General features: G+C 40.7%; 1 protein-coding gene across 1 annotated transcript; it reads right to left on the bottom strand.

Moving 5' to 3' along the window:
• Positions 1 to 2,443: 2,443 nt before the first annotated feature.
• On the bottom strand, positions 2,444 to 14,734 carry ADSL (adenylosuccinate lyase). Its single transcript, XM_053469755.1, has 13 exons — positions 14,497 to 14,734; positions 8,912 to 9,115; positions 8,664 to 8,708; positions 8,476 to 8,555; positions 7,757 to 7,928; positions 7,617 to 7,663; positions 7,263 to 7,353; positions 6,180 to 6,249; positions 5,551 to 5,698; positions 5,337 to 5,427; positions 3,529 to 3,618; positions 2,730 to 2,906; positions 2,444 to 2,596 (listed from the first exon to the last, which is right to left on the bottom strand). The coding sequence occupies exons 1-13, from the start codon at positions 14,704 to 14,706 to the stop codon at positions 2,510 to 2,512; spliced, it is 1,512 nt and encodes a 503-aa protein (XP_053325730.1). The 5' UTR covers positions 14,707 to 14,734; the 3' UTR covers positions 2,444 to 2,509.
• Between the last annotated feature and the right edge of the window lie 372 nt (positions 14,735 to 15,106).

The raw sequence follows: 15,106 nt of genomic DNA, 5'->3' as shown, positions 1-15,106 counted from the left end.
AAATCTTTTACTCATCTACAAAAGCTAATGAAAAAGCCTGCTAAATAGATTCTACTATTTGTCTTGAGTTTAGAAATACCCAATGTTTTTATCCAAGTTATAGGGCAATAAGTACAAGTAGCGTTTTGCTATTTCAACACCGTTTTTCCCCCCGAATCTGGTCATTCTGCCCCATGTGCTATTTGGGGCATCTTTGTAGCCGGCCAATGCAATTTACCCCATCAAACCATATATTTTTGAAAACCAGACACCGTAAGGTATTTCAAATGCTGGTATTTTAACTCTTTCCATGCACTAATGAACTCTTTCCATAACACAATTGTACTTCAGGTATGAATTTATAGCTCTTGATATATGTCAAGTGCACAATTTTTCACTTGGAACTTTGACATCTCGTCCTTCTGCCACCATGTCCTATTTGAGACATCGTTGAAGCTGGCTTCAATTTACCCAATTTATTTTTGAAAACTCCAGGGTATTTCAAATGGTGGTAATTTACCTCTTTATATGCACTAATTCTACCATCAGCCTTTGTCAAAGTTTGCGGTAGTACATTTTTGTGTGTTTTTTTTTCACACATTGTACTTTAGGTACAATTTTTGTTGGAACTGGATGGCTCCCCTGATGGTGACATCACTGCATAATTATTTTTAAATGTAATTTTTTTTCCAGCTATTTTTGTTTTTTAATATTTTACTAATCACATTATGATTAGAAAGCTGGCCTACATTGACTTACATGGTTGAATACAGTACCTGTATTGAAACTGCAGGGGGAGACCAGCGTTCTCTAGAGGGTCTGGAGAAACTCTTGGAAACCTGTTTCCCTGTTTCTTTTTTTTTTTTTTTAAGGACACCGCCATTTTGCCAAAGGCAAAATCCGGGGAGGGGCCTGCTGCCGGATCCCTCAACATCAAGGCATTACAGCAACACCTTTTAAGTAAATCTTAGATGGCTTCCTAAAGTTGTTTAATGCCATGCAGACATGTCATTGGTCGTTAACTGGCTGTTTTTGCATGACATGCCTGGCACGTCACTGGTCATTAAGGGGGAAATAACCCTATGGGACACTTAATGCTAACGAACTCTGTCCCTCCATAGACTTTTATTAGTCTATCATAAATGGTTGTATTAGCAGGGAAAGTTACCAAAAATATCACGATTGACAACAATGGCAGCCTCCAGGTCTGCAGATAAATGAACTTTATTGAAACAAAGAGATAAAACCAAGTTTTTGTCAATGCATCACTGTATACAGGTCAATGATCCCCCCTCCCCTAAATAGCATGTTTATGTATGTGTGTGTTTATATTTTTCCATCATAGACCTGATATAGTTAGATTATCTGGAATAAAGCTTCCTATTTCCTGAGAACCGTTTGACCCCTACCCTTCTCTTACTGAGTTCACTACAGGGTCACTATGATAAAGCAGCACTTTTTCTAATGCCATTCAGCACAGTGCATAGACAAAAAAAGTAGGCCTAATCTGAGTGTCTTAGTTAAGACTTAATAACGTGTAATAAAGTTTGCTTTGTCTACCCTTTTGGCTTTGACGTTCCATGGAGCTTTCTAATAAGGGACATAACTTAGTTAGACAGTTTAAAGAGAGTGAGAACAATTCACAAGCTTGGTGAATGAGGTTCCATGCAGTACAAACTGCACAACATACAGAAAGGTGGCGTGATGCTATAGATCGGGGCCTTTATATGTACGTCCTCAATTTCATGTGGAGACTTCACACTTTCTGTTGATTTAAAAATCCCAGACTATGTTTCCAAATGGCTGGGCTATCCTCACTTAACACTAGGACACTTCTGCTAGAGTTCACATGTGTACATGAGATACTTAGAATTAACCTTATGGTAAAGAACAGGAGGTATAGGGAGTGCTCATCTATGTCAATTCTCACCCCCTAATAAGTTGCTGATTGGTGGTTCAGGAAGCCCTTGTCTGGTTAAGGTGAACAAAACAATGAGCACAGCACAGCAACTTAAGTAATGCTAGGTCTGCCACTCAGACATAGACCTCAACTTCAATAATGTTAAATAGCTCAAAATCCCCTTTATGTATGGTGTACACACACACTTAGCATATCAGCTTAAACCTGCGTGTAATGATCCTGAGTCCATCTTATTTAAATGTGATATTTACATATGTAGGGTCAAGACTAAGTACAAACACCTCCGACCAAGTAAAAAATTGCCATTATGAAAACTGTCCTTAATTACCCACTACCATTCTTTACCTTGGTATTAACATTTTGTGCTCAAAGTGATATCTGTATATCCTGATGACTGTTTAGTTATAACACTTGTTTCCCAGAATAGTGCCACAAAAAGTGTACCCACTAAAGACACACACAAACAAATTTAAGTCCCCCCCTTTTGATTTGGCACATCAATATTACTGTAACAACAGCAGGCATAGCTGAATTATAAGCATATTCCCTGAACAAAGAAGTGAAATCCACTGGTTTATTTGCAAAATAAATATTTTTAAATGAGACATTTCACAGGTCCAATTCAATCTTCACATCCATCTTGCTCTGGTAGGGGGATAACAGTGGAATCACTTCTTCCTTCACAAACTTCACGACCTGTTAAAACGAAGCAGACAACCAGAGGAGGTCTTTGAATGAGCCTGGGCTGGATTATTTCTCTATTACATATGCACATTAACCGACATAAAAGCAGACTAGCTGTAAATGTCATTTTTTTGGTTTTTCTCACCTGCTGTGGTGCTCGACCAGTAAAGGACTTTGGGTCCAGCAGCTGTTCCAACTGAGAATGTATGGGGGCAAAGTAAGGATCAGAGCGGATTCTTAATATAAGATCATTGTCTCCTCCATCCTGTTTTACAACAGCAGCAGCTTGTTGTGAAAGTACTCTGATGCGTTCATGACAGTCCTGTAGGAGACAAGAGAAAGGACCATCACAACAGTTTGTTGGTCTAAAGTACACAGATACATTTTGTATATGGATGTACAAAGAAACAGTTGAACAATTCTTCATCGAGGACTCATCCAATCTTTCTTTCCTATAGGGGTGGTTGCAAATTATAACAGTCCAACAAAAGTTGGACTCCTGCCTATTCCTGGTATAAACAACATGGATGTCCCAAATTTTGTAAACTTAAATATGTATTAATTCTGCATTGCAATATACATTTTCTTTGAGTGTTAAACACATTGCTGTACACAGTAAGAAGTAATTAGTATTAACCCCTTCACGACAAAGCCTGTACATGTACGGGCTCACACTGCATTACCATTGATAGGTTTTAGGACAACCCGTTGTCTTTAAGGGGTTAAAGAATAGTGTGGTTGATATTTTGGGTCTCCAAAGCAGAGGACATAGGAGGGTGTAGGTTATCGGGGGATAATTAAGCATGAACTTTTGAAACGAATAGCTAAGTTTAAATTAACATTAATAGTCGGGGGCAGAAGACGAGATGCCAGGGTGGGTCAAAACACTTGAAGGCTTATTGGAGAATGATGTACATTAGAAAACACACTTGCCATGAACCCACCTGTCTGTTCCCTCCACTCTTCACCATCGCCATGATCACATTCTCGGTTGCCATGAAAGGCAGTTCCTGACGGATTCGCCTCTCAATTACCTGTCAATAGAATTACCAGTTTTTGAACTTATAAAAGATTAAAACTATTAAATGTACTGCACAATGCATGCTACGCCAACCTGCACCAAGAGATTTATCAGATTAAGTTCATCGACATACGCAACTGAATCCGGTTGCTGCTTTTCTCGGTTTTCTACGTTCTGTACATTTTTTACGTTGTAGTCTTGCTATTCGGTTATGTTCAGGATAATTTGCCCTTGTATTAAAGACACTGCTCGACTTAAACTAACAACTGAGCTTCCAGTATGTTAAATCACTAAACCTAATCATATCTGCCGTTTTATTATTTTACCAAGATTCCTCCCATAAGAACACAAGGGGAAACAGATTTTTCTCATAATGTTTCTATGGCAACAATCTACCAACGGCTGCTTTTGTGAACATGGCAATTTAAGTTACTGGGAAAGACTGACGCAATCAGCAGTACTTAATGTTTCGGTTTTGTTTTAATATTTTTTATTGTACCAGGGTGTTTGAATGTTGCATTTCCCCTGGAACATTATTCAACTTCTCAAACACCTATTCAGTGAAGAAACCAATTTATTCACATATATTATATATATCTAAGCCTCTACAACAGCATCTCTTTGAATCTTCCCTCCTGCTTCTATCTCTTTCTGTCTATCCACCACGTTGAGATCCATATGTCTTATCTATAACTGCGCAATGCGGTACTATTCTGTATTGACTGCTCTCCTAACAATTTCACAGCAAGTAAAAAAGAAAAAAAAAGCTATTTTTGTCTACTTATCAATACAATACAGCAATACCATTCATATTTTATACCCATCACTATGTAAAAGGGCATTACTAGCTAATAACGGGAAAAAAACCACTGCATTGGACTGTTCAATAAGCTTTTCTTCCAAAGCGCCTACACCATATATTGAAGCACTGCAGGAATGACTCACCGCTTTGTGCCGGAATCAACGGAAATGGCACTCAAGAGAACAAAATCGACACATTTGTCTTCCTTGTACATAGGCACAGTAACAAAAGCAACAATCTGTACCCAAACACCTTATGTTGCCAACCAAATTGAGACGTGTAAAGGTAACTTAGACCCTTATGCAGCCACTACTCCTTCACAGGGCCAGCAACTAACCGTTGGGATAGCAGCAGAACAATTACCAGGATGCTAATCCTAGAGTAAGAACACAGACCAGTATGATTACCTTTACAACACCATACCCTGCTCTCAAATACCAACCAGATCGAAGCCTGCAAAGGGACAGTCATCTGAATTGTTTCTTTATGAATTTACCCGACTGAATCCCCCCCTTGTCCAAAGCAAAGCATAGCGCTGCAATCAAGGTGCTAAGCTTTATTTCCATTCCCCAACTCGACGCAGGCACAGCACTGTGCATTCACTGCAGAACCCAACTGCAAGGGGGCAAAGACTGCTTTTATACCTAATCACTGCAAAGAATATTTTAGGCATGTCTGCCCCTTCAAAATAATCTAGCATATAATAATAGTATTTATAACTGTTATATCATCCACCTCCCAAGGATCCATATCACACTCATCCATGCTCTGCCTCTTGGAACCCACACAAAAATAAATAAAAACACAATAAAATTGTTCCTATGATGTAGTCTGATAGTTCTAGAAATCCACATGGGTATTGGTGACAGCTTTTTCTTTGTTCAGCTACCTTCTTTTTTTATATTTATTTACTTTACAGATGAACTTACTTTTGGATATACCACAAGCCCTTCGGAAATATTCTGCAAAGTACTGAGAACAATGTCAGCTGTCAGAAAAGCTTCAGCCAAACAAATGCGCCTGTTAAACAGAAAAGAATCGGTCATATATAAGAAATCAAGGTGACCAGTGACAGCAGCATGGTACATGAGACCGACATCTCAGAAGGTACAGTGTGTAAGCCCCCCGAAGGCTTATAACTACCTATTGGCGCTGTCATCCAGGGTGCGCTCAAACCACTGCACAGCGGCAGTCTGCAATGGGTTCATAATCAGAGTCATGAGGTGCCGGGCCAGACTGCAGCAACGTTCAGAACGCATGGGATTCCTCTTGTATGGCATTGCACTCGACCCTGGAAAGAAGGAAAATAAAGCGCTGCAAGATTAAGAAAATCTCAAAAGTATCACCCACAGTATTTAAAAACACTGTGCTGAGTACAACTATGACGTAATCACACAGAAGCTGGCAGTAAGACAACATACTAGAAAAAAATGTTCGCTTCCAGTGAGGAGAAAAAATTATACTGGCCAACAAAATGGGCCACTAGCTATTATTTTGAGGGAAAAAAAGCTAAATTGGTATTTTCTGTCACACATTACAAATACAAAAACAAAGCCTTACCAGTTCACCTATTCCCTTACCTTATTTGTTTTCATTCCGTAATATTCTAGGTTTTATAGAATGGACATAAGGGACTATGTGCTGCCTGCCGCCAACATGATCCACAAATTACATGAAAATAGTATTATTCCTAACGTATGTTCTTCGTACAGATTCACATTATAGTTTTAAGGTTATATGAGAACACCAGTAGGTTTCTGAATTGCACTCACCAATCTGCTCCTTCTCGAAAGGTTCCTCTACTTCTTTCAGGTTGGCCAGCAAACGGATATCAGTGCAAATCTAATGTAGAAACAAGGTAATGAATTTCTGTGTAGAAAGCACACAACTGTCCATAGGACCAACTAACCAGGAAAACAATATATATTTAAATATTATGCTCCTGTTTGTGTTCACTTTAATAAGCTTCCGCTTCTCATCCTGTCTACACGATGAGGCCTCTACCTTTTCTATCCATTATAATGACCACTGCTGTCCGCACCACTCCCTGCGAAACGCGTGATCCACCTTCCTCTGTCTAGGGTCATACCAGTGTCCTTCTCCACTACACTACTCTCCTTAAAGGACATTTGTTCCATTGCCGCATAGCACTTTTCTTAGATCACTTTTGTAGCCCTGAGGGATCCCAAACTATTTACAAGTATATATGATAATTACAAGTATAATGAATGTAAGATGTTAAACATGACATTAATAATGAAAACCAAGATCTCCAACAAGCATGGACTGCTAAACAGCCTTTGCTCGTGGTTTCTGTAAAGACATTAAGGGCTTATTTCTCATACACAGCCATAACCATGGTTACTAAGAAGGTTTTGATTTTTGAAAAAAAAAATGCATTTCACTTTTTCCAAATCACCTACTGGGCTTTCAAATAGCACTCAGAACAACAGGAGACAGAGTAAATGCTAACACGTTACAGAAGAAAAAAAAAAGAAGAAAAAATTCCTTCCAAATCTAGCTTATGTGGAGCCTTCCACATTGACAGGTGACCAGAATTCAGTTGTCATTTTCTGTATCCATAGCAAACATGAGCCAGCTTTAAAGCAGGCTCTGGGTGGAATATGTTACAGAAAAGAACAGAGAATTGCCAGTGTCCAGCGCTGGGAACAGATAGATAAATGAAGGCTGAGAGCAAATTGAGTGCGATGATGGTAACTATTAATAAAGATCTCATAGTTAATTACTAAGACATTAAAAAGAACATTATACTTGCATTTTCTGATACAGCAGATTATTTACCTTTTATTATGACAATCTGAGTTTATGTAAGGATTAAGTATGACTTCACCCACCTTGTGGACTGTGGCACCTAAACTGGCCAAAACAGACAGCACTTCCACATCCACTTTGCGACTGTAGGTTTGCCCCGTCACTATATACGCTCTAAAATAAATACAGATAATTTAATGGAGAGATCCTGAGAACAGGAAGCTAAGATAGATTCTTACATAGTATACATATAAAGTAGGTTTCTTATGGGACAGCTTTGTGATAAAAGGTGGATCTGAGCAATTGGTTCTGAAAAGACTTGCATCTGCATGCCAAGTAAACTGATCTGCACGGGATTTTATGACACAGTCCTATAGCTGAAATCCTTAAAATACATAAGAGGTCATGTGCTACAGTATTTCATATTGAGTTGTTACCTTTTGAAACCTGCCATGCAAGTCACCAATCTGTCCAACTCTTCCACCTGTTGAGCGAGAAACATAATCAAGGACATACCCAACCAGAATAAGAAACAGCCCAATGAAGAGTACTTCTGCAAAAGCTTGAATGCCCTTACCTTTTCATGGTCACCCTCAAAGAGCTGAAGGAAGCTGGCCTGTGTCCCAGTAGTACCCTTCACCCCTCGGAATCTGAGGTCATTGCGGGCTCGCTCCAGATTATGCAGGTCCATACACAAGTCCTGCAACCAGAGACAGGTTCGTTTTCCAACAGTGGTCAGCTGGGCAGGCCTGCAAAGAGACAATGTAATATAAACAAGCAGCAAGTAAAGGGGAAATCCTGAGGTGTGTGTGCGATATGTATATATTTTATTTAATTTTTAATTTTACAATATTCTATTTAACAATTATTAATGGCTTTAGGACAGTACAGTTTAAAGCTTGCAACATGAAGTTGTCTGAATGTACTGCCACAGAATTTTTCCTAAAGTCAGAACACAAGTGTTCCATCCTCAGCTGCAAGTTTTTGCTGCGTAACAAGACAACTGCTGTGTTTACTTTTCTCTTCCCGAATTACCCGAGACTAAAGTCACATGAAAATTGCCATGTGCGCTTTTTAATGCATGTTAAAGCGGTGTTTCTTTAATGTTTTTCCCAGTGCCAATACATAACGAGAATACTTTGGTATGCATGGCATGATCTTGAAGAATAGGGAAAGCTCCTGGACAAGTCCTTAAGGCAATGCAAGGCTATCATATATATCGCTGACAGATCTCCTTTGATGTCAAGCAAGACAAGGCAGAGTAAAAGAGCTACACGAAACAGGCCTCATACTCACTGGTAGTGGGTGAACCCTAGTGTTGGAAGGTCAGAATATCTTTCTGCAAAGTCAGCCAAGCGATTTATAACCCGAGCAAGCTGCAATGGCAAGAAGACAGGTGTCACTATGTATCACACTGGCACCAAGAGCACATATCCTATTCCAAATGTTTGTTTCATAGCAAAAGTAAAAGATTCCTTCCTCACCTTTGGAATCAGCAAATCAAAACCATCCCGCAGTACAATAAGGTCCTGTGGAACAAAGAAAGAATGGTAAATATCATGAACCCTTAGAACAAGCAGCAGAGTGTGATATTGCTAGCACCTTCACTTTAAAGAAGTGTTGCATGACATATTTGTTGGAGCTGCTACCATTTATCACCAGACTACAACGTCAAGGGGTTAGCCAAGCTGCCATATTCAGAAATTCTAAAGCAGATTAATGGCAGACTCACTGTGTTGTCGCCCACGTAGCAAGAGGTTGCTCCCAGGTGAATAATGGGTGCTGCTTTGGGGCAGCAGTGGGCAAACGTGTGAACATGAGCCATGACATCATGGCGCAGACGCTTCTCTTCCTCGGCAGCCATCTTGAAGTCTATATTCTCTAAGTTAGCCTCCATTTCTTGAATCTGCTCCTCAGTAATAGGCAGACCCAAGTTCTGCAAAATAAACATATATTTATTTCTTCAAAATCAGTTTATACCACAGTGAACGTTTTTTCTCCTTCTGCAATATTTACTAAATACTGATACACAGAGAATGAATATAAAAGGGGAGACGCCAAAAGCACTGTTTCCCTCAGACGAAACATTAGCAAATCTCTCCAGCATGTAATGCAGCTATATAAATAAACATTAGTAGAGCTGTCAGTTTATGTTTTCTCTGAAGGTAAACATTACAAAATCTAACACAGACACTTAAGAAGCCTTTCTGGGTCATAAATCCATCAGAGCCTGCTTTCATGTCACAATCAGGTAGCAGCACACTATTCTCTATGGGACACAAGGATCAGTCAGCTTGGCTTACATGTTGTGAGCCAGCTGGGTTGCCCATGTGTACATAACAGGTAGTATCATAGTAAAACTGGAAAAAGTACTGATTTCAACAAGATGGGCTGTGGCACTAAAACATACACTACATTAGGGCTGCAACTAACGATTATTTTCATAATCGATTAGTTTTTTTCAATTAATCGGATTAAAAAAAATGTAAATTTTTCATTTATTTAAAATAATTTAATAAAGTAATGTAGGATGTTAAAAACAAACAGCAGAATAAAAAAAACTTTGATAAAAACGCATTTCTTGTTTTTATTTCCCAACCTGCCCCCCAGTTATGCACATTTGAGCCCAGGCTTGCCACACTGCCTCCAGACATGCCACACTGCCTCCCAGACATGCCACAATGCCCTCCCCACGTATGCCTTATATACCCTATATGCCTTATACCCCCAGATATGTCACTCCGCCCTCCCCAGGTATGCAGTATACCCCCCTGATATGCCATAGTGCACTCATAGATTTGCAGACTCGTTCACAGACAATACTTTTATAAATAAAGGGTTAATCTTCACTGCCCCCAGGATTTATATTCCCCTCAGTTTGCCACCCTTTACCTCTAACTGCACCTTAAGTTAACTTTATTAAATTGATTAAATTAACCCTCAGTCCTCAGCGTTAAATTAACCCTGAAGAGAAGACCCAATCAACCACAACTGCCCCTACATTAACCCTAAACCCCCCACCAACCACAACTGCCCCTAAATTAACCCTAAACCCCCCACCAACTACAACTGCCCCTAAATTAACCCTAAACCCCCCACCAACTACAACTGCCCCTAAATTAACCCTAAACCCCTCACCAACGACAACTGCCCCTAAATTAACCCTAAACCCCCCACCAACTACAACTGCCCCTAAATTAACCCTAAACCCCCCACCAACCACAACTGCCCCTAAATTAACCCTAAACACCCCCACCAACCACAACTGCCCCTAAATTAACCCTAAACACCCCCACCAACCACAACTGCCCCTAAATTAACCCTAAACACCCCACCAACCACAACTGCCCCTAAATTAACCCTAAACACCCCACCAACCACAACTGCCCCTAAATTAACCCTAAACACCCCATCAACCACAACTGCCGCTAAATTAACCCTAAACACCCCACCAACCACAACTGCCCCTAAATTAACCCTAAACACCCCATCAACCACAACTGCCCCTAAATTAACCCTAAACACCCCATCAACCACAACTGCCCCTAAATTAACCCTAAACACCCCACCAACCACAACTGCCCCTAAATTAACCCTAAACACCCCATCAACCACAACTTCCCCTAAATTAACCCTAAACACCCCATCAACCACAATTAACCCTAAATTAACCCTGAAGACCCCATCAACCACAATTAACCCTAAACACCCCACTAACTATAACTGCCCCTAAATTAACCCTAAACACCCCATTAACTATAACTGCCCCTAACTCCAAGCAGCCCAAATATTAATTTTATACTCACAGTTAGATAAGTTCTTGAGCCATGTGGACGCTATAGGAAATGGGCGGGGCCAATCATTTCTCCCTGCAGTCACTGCTGATTGGCCCCGCCCCTTTCTCCCTGTCCCTCCTTGCAGCCAATCGGCAGTGACTGCAGGGAGGGACTGGAAGAAGGAAGTGGGTGGGCTAATCGGCAGTGACTGCAGGGAGGAACTGAAAGTAGTAACTGCTGTTGTGAGTCACACTTAATCGGATTATAAAACGAGGGGTATTTTTCAGAGCATTATAGTTCACGACTAGCATTATCATTCCTTGATTATGTTTCCTTATTTGATCATTTTCTTTCTAATGAGACACATTTGGATGCTAATTTCCCAATATAAAGATCAGATAAGCACAAGGCATCCAACTATGTAATGCGGATATTAGTAGGCACTTATACCCTATCGGGCATCGTGAACATTAATGTGTAGCTTATTCCTAACACCACTGTAACAGTTCATATATATAGCCTTGCCACCGTTGGAATTGTCAGTCATGCTGGGCATGGCTTAAAGTGAAGTTCACTATTATTAAACATTATTCTCCTCAAACACAACTGAGAATTTACACCAAGGCGATGTCTGACAATGTTGTATGCAGGGAGAGGGGCTGCCGCATAGTGCTTAGTACATTGAGCAGGTGTGTAAAGGGCAAACAAACAATGAAAAGGAAGAGGGGAGAAGAGGAAAAAGAGCAAGAGGAAATGAGACAAGAGAGAACATACTTTTAACAGTATGATAAGATTTATTTTTTTAAGCTTGTAGTACAGCATCAAGCTTTTTGTTTTCTTTTCATACATTATGACTTATTCATAATTCACAAGGCCACAATGAAAGCAACTCAACTTGTGGCAATCTCGTCAACAACTACTGAAATGAGTGTTCAAGAGTGGAGCTGAGAAGGACTACACACAAAGCAAGAAATGGGGCAGAATGACTGGAATAATATAAGATGCTCCTGTTAATGTCAATGGGGGGGGTATTGTTACGCCTATTGACATCAGCAGCCTCTAATTTAGATAACAGTTATCTGTCCTTTCTACAACACTTCAAGAGGTCAACCAGAAGCTTCTCAGACTCTACCAACTTAAATATAAATCTTGAGTGCTTTAAAGGGTAAATTAAATGGAGGAAAAAAAAGTATTTAATATAAAATGCATTGCTGTATACCGTTATGCAGATCTAGTGGCTACTATTGTTGTCAGTGATGTGATATTTTGACGTCCCCTGCTCGGACATTACACTAAGATGATTTTTATGGCAATCCTAATGAAGTCCATTAATCCATACAGACTTTCATTAGCTGGGAGTGACTGATGGGTGATTAATAATGAGCCATTCTATTGTTTACCACAGCCATTATAAGGAGTCACTGTGCTTGTCAGGTAGATCAGCCTAAGATAACAGAACTAGAACACATACAAATGGCTAATATGCAGCTAGAACTTTGTTTTTTTAAAGCACATTATTTTTGAAAATGTATGGTTTACACGTGAATTATATAATCCAGTCCCAAACTGAAAAAAATATATAATGGCTGTATTTTAATTCTGATATTAGCTGGAGCTATTATAATGCATTCACAGGTTTCTTTAGCAGAGGGAAAAAACTAGCACAGAACATCGGAAAAGAGAATAGGAAAAAGAGGGGTTCATCTGCACCGCGGATAGGCCAGCAGCACTAGAGTTAAGTGGGTTGGAGAAACCCTTGTGGAGACTAAACATAGCATACAGCTAATGCCACCCCCAGCGTGTCTAAAAATAAAAGGTATCTGTGCCGTTACCATTTAGATTGCCTGCATGATCTATTCCTCTCTACCCACTATCTGGTTATAGAAAATCCAGTAGCGCATGCACTTTTCTGCCTGGTGTCACAACCTTTTCACCAGAACATCAGATCATGCGGAGGGAGGGGGCAATGCAACGCATGTCACATGATATAAATCAATTAAAAAAAGTATATAATGGGAAGGGCATGACAGACATTAGGAATCACAGTCTTTAAAAGATAATAAAAAAAAAACATGTGCATGATTTAGAATTAAAAGTGTTTTTGTCGCTCTACCCTGCTCCGCTGGGAGGTCTGTCTGTAGGGACTCGGACCCTGGATAATACCACTTGCCTTGTCAGGGTTGTTATATTTATAATAGTTTTCAAGCTCTACTCCGGTTACTGTTAATCTTTTTCCCACTAGCCCATTTCCCAATCCTCACCATTGAACTCATGCAGACAGATCTTGCTGATTGAAGTTTATTTTACGCTGTAGAAAATGCAGATATAGAGAGACATAAAATCTCAGAGAAATGTATTTTTAAAGGTTCCCAGCACCTTGCAGCTGGTATGAGCAATGAACCACAGGGTGCCCACTGACTCACTAGCATGTTCAGGCACACATCATAAGGTTTTCACATAAAGCCATTGCTATAGTAAAGGATAGGGCTGATGTTTTTAATTAAAATGTATGAAGTGTCCCTTTAAGATGAGAAGATTGCAAGAACCAGAGGCAACTGCAGCCATGTCCGATTGCCGGTCCTCTCCTGCGTAGCATACAGACCGAACAGAACATAATTTAATGGACGTTATTAACAGAGTTACTATAACACTGGTAACATCGTACACTAAATTATTGTAACAAACCGTGAATTTACAAGAATAGCACTTGGCAAATCTATGCCCTCGGGTGAACACGAATGACGGTTTTATCAGTTCTTTCCATCTGCCCAAAGCTCCCATCATTTCCAACGTGGAAGTGGAGAAAACAGGAGATCAAGGTGCCTGAGAACCCTGTACACGCGACCCCAGTCCTGTATTTATTTATTTATTTAAAGAGGCCCTCCAGGTATGATAGCCCCATTTCAATCGGTTTTGGAAATGCATGGGGGATTCAGCAGATTCCTTCCATACGCATACCCTTCCCTTCCCCTGCATACCCTCTCAACGAATGCAGTGCAGCGGGGACCCCATGTGCAGCAAGCATTCCTGCTGAGTTCAATGGGATCGCTTTCCGGCCACTGATTGGCTGCTTTAAGCTGCCAATTTGTGGCAATAAATGTCAGACCAAGGAGAAAGAGGGCAGCTGTGGCAGCAGGGCTGCAACTTCTGGGGTGTCAGGGACATTACACCGTCTCTTTAACCATTCAGCCCGTCTAGTCTGTAGAACTTATGCCCAGCAAACATTGCCAGTCACAATAAGAGGGCCAAAAGTATTCTGATCATTAAATAGGGACACTTGCTTTCCCTCATCATTTTAACCATGGTATCTGCACTCCTACTCCATCCTCCCTACAATGCATAGTTCCACTGCCAATCACAGAAAACCCATATATATATATATATATATATATATATATATATACTTCATCCACACACGTGTTGCATATGCATGCATGCATGCATGCATGCATGTGTAGCAGAGCTCGGCCCGCACGCTAGGTGGACACTCGCTCCTGCAGGTACCCGATACACACGAAGCCCCAGCCTCCTGCTCCATTACCCTCTGTGCCTGCGCCAGGAACAGCCAGAGTCGCCTCCAGGTCTGGAATTTCTTGCTGTCACTGAAGTTGAAGGCCATCTCCTTGCTGGCATACCGGGAAACGAGCGGGGAACGGTACCGCAGCACTTCCTCAGGCCCAGGAGCAAGTGGCGAAGCGCTGCCAGTTACTCTGCTCCCCGGGTCACAGCTCAATCCGCTGCTTGCGTCCATTTCACAGCCGCTCTGGTATGATAGTGTAACGAGAAATCAAACTTCCACGTCCAAGATGGCCGTCACAACATGTGGTTCGTCACATGTGGGTGCTGAAGTCGGCCATCTAGGTAGTGGCATAGATAGACCGGAGGCGTGAGAGAAAGAGAGACATTACAGAATGTGACATTTTATTAAGAAACGCTCTAATTATGTATGGTCTTGGGAAATAGACGGCTTGCTGAAACTCTAAAAGCCTCACTCAGTTATGCAAATATCACCATGAAGCCCTCATGGGCACTTTTTTCACAAACCCACTATTTTTTCACCAAAACAGTGGCTAACCTGAGGCGCTTCAGAGCCCCCAGAGAAGGTTCAGTCTGGACGTGTGTCACATGATGGTATTGGCTATAGGTACAAC

Source organism: Spea bombifrons, chromosome 6 (assembly GCF_027358695.1).
Source record: "Spea bombifrons isolate aSpeBom1 chromosome 6, aSpeBom1.2.pri, whole genome shotgun sequence".
In the NCBI taxonomy this organism is placed as follows: Eukaryota; Metazoa; Chordata; class Amphibia; order Anura; family Pelobatidae; genus Spea; species Spea bombifrons.
This window is presented reverse-complemented; position numbering and strand designations above follow the sequence as displayed.

Excerpts from the sequence above, each read along its gene's own strand:
- ADSL (XM_053469755.1), bottom strand. The coding sequence starts at position 14,706 with ATGGACGCAAGCAGCGGATTGAGCTGTGACCCGGGGAGCAGAGTAACT. Across the intron at positions 5,428-5,550 it reads CTGGATGACAGCGCCAATAG|GCGCATTTGTTTGGCTGAAG; the intron begins GTAGTTATAAGC and ends TCTGTTTAACAG. Across the intron at positions 2,907-3,528 it reads AGAGTGGAGGGAACAGACAG|GACTGTCATGAACGCATCAG; the intron begins GTGGGTTCATGG and ends TGTCTCCTACAG.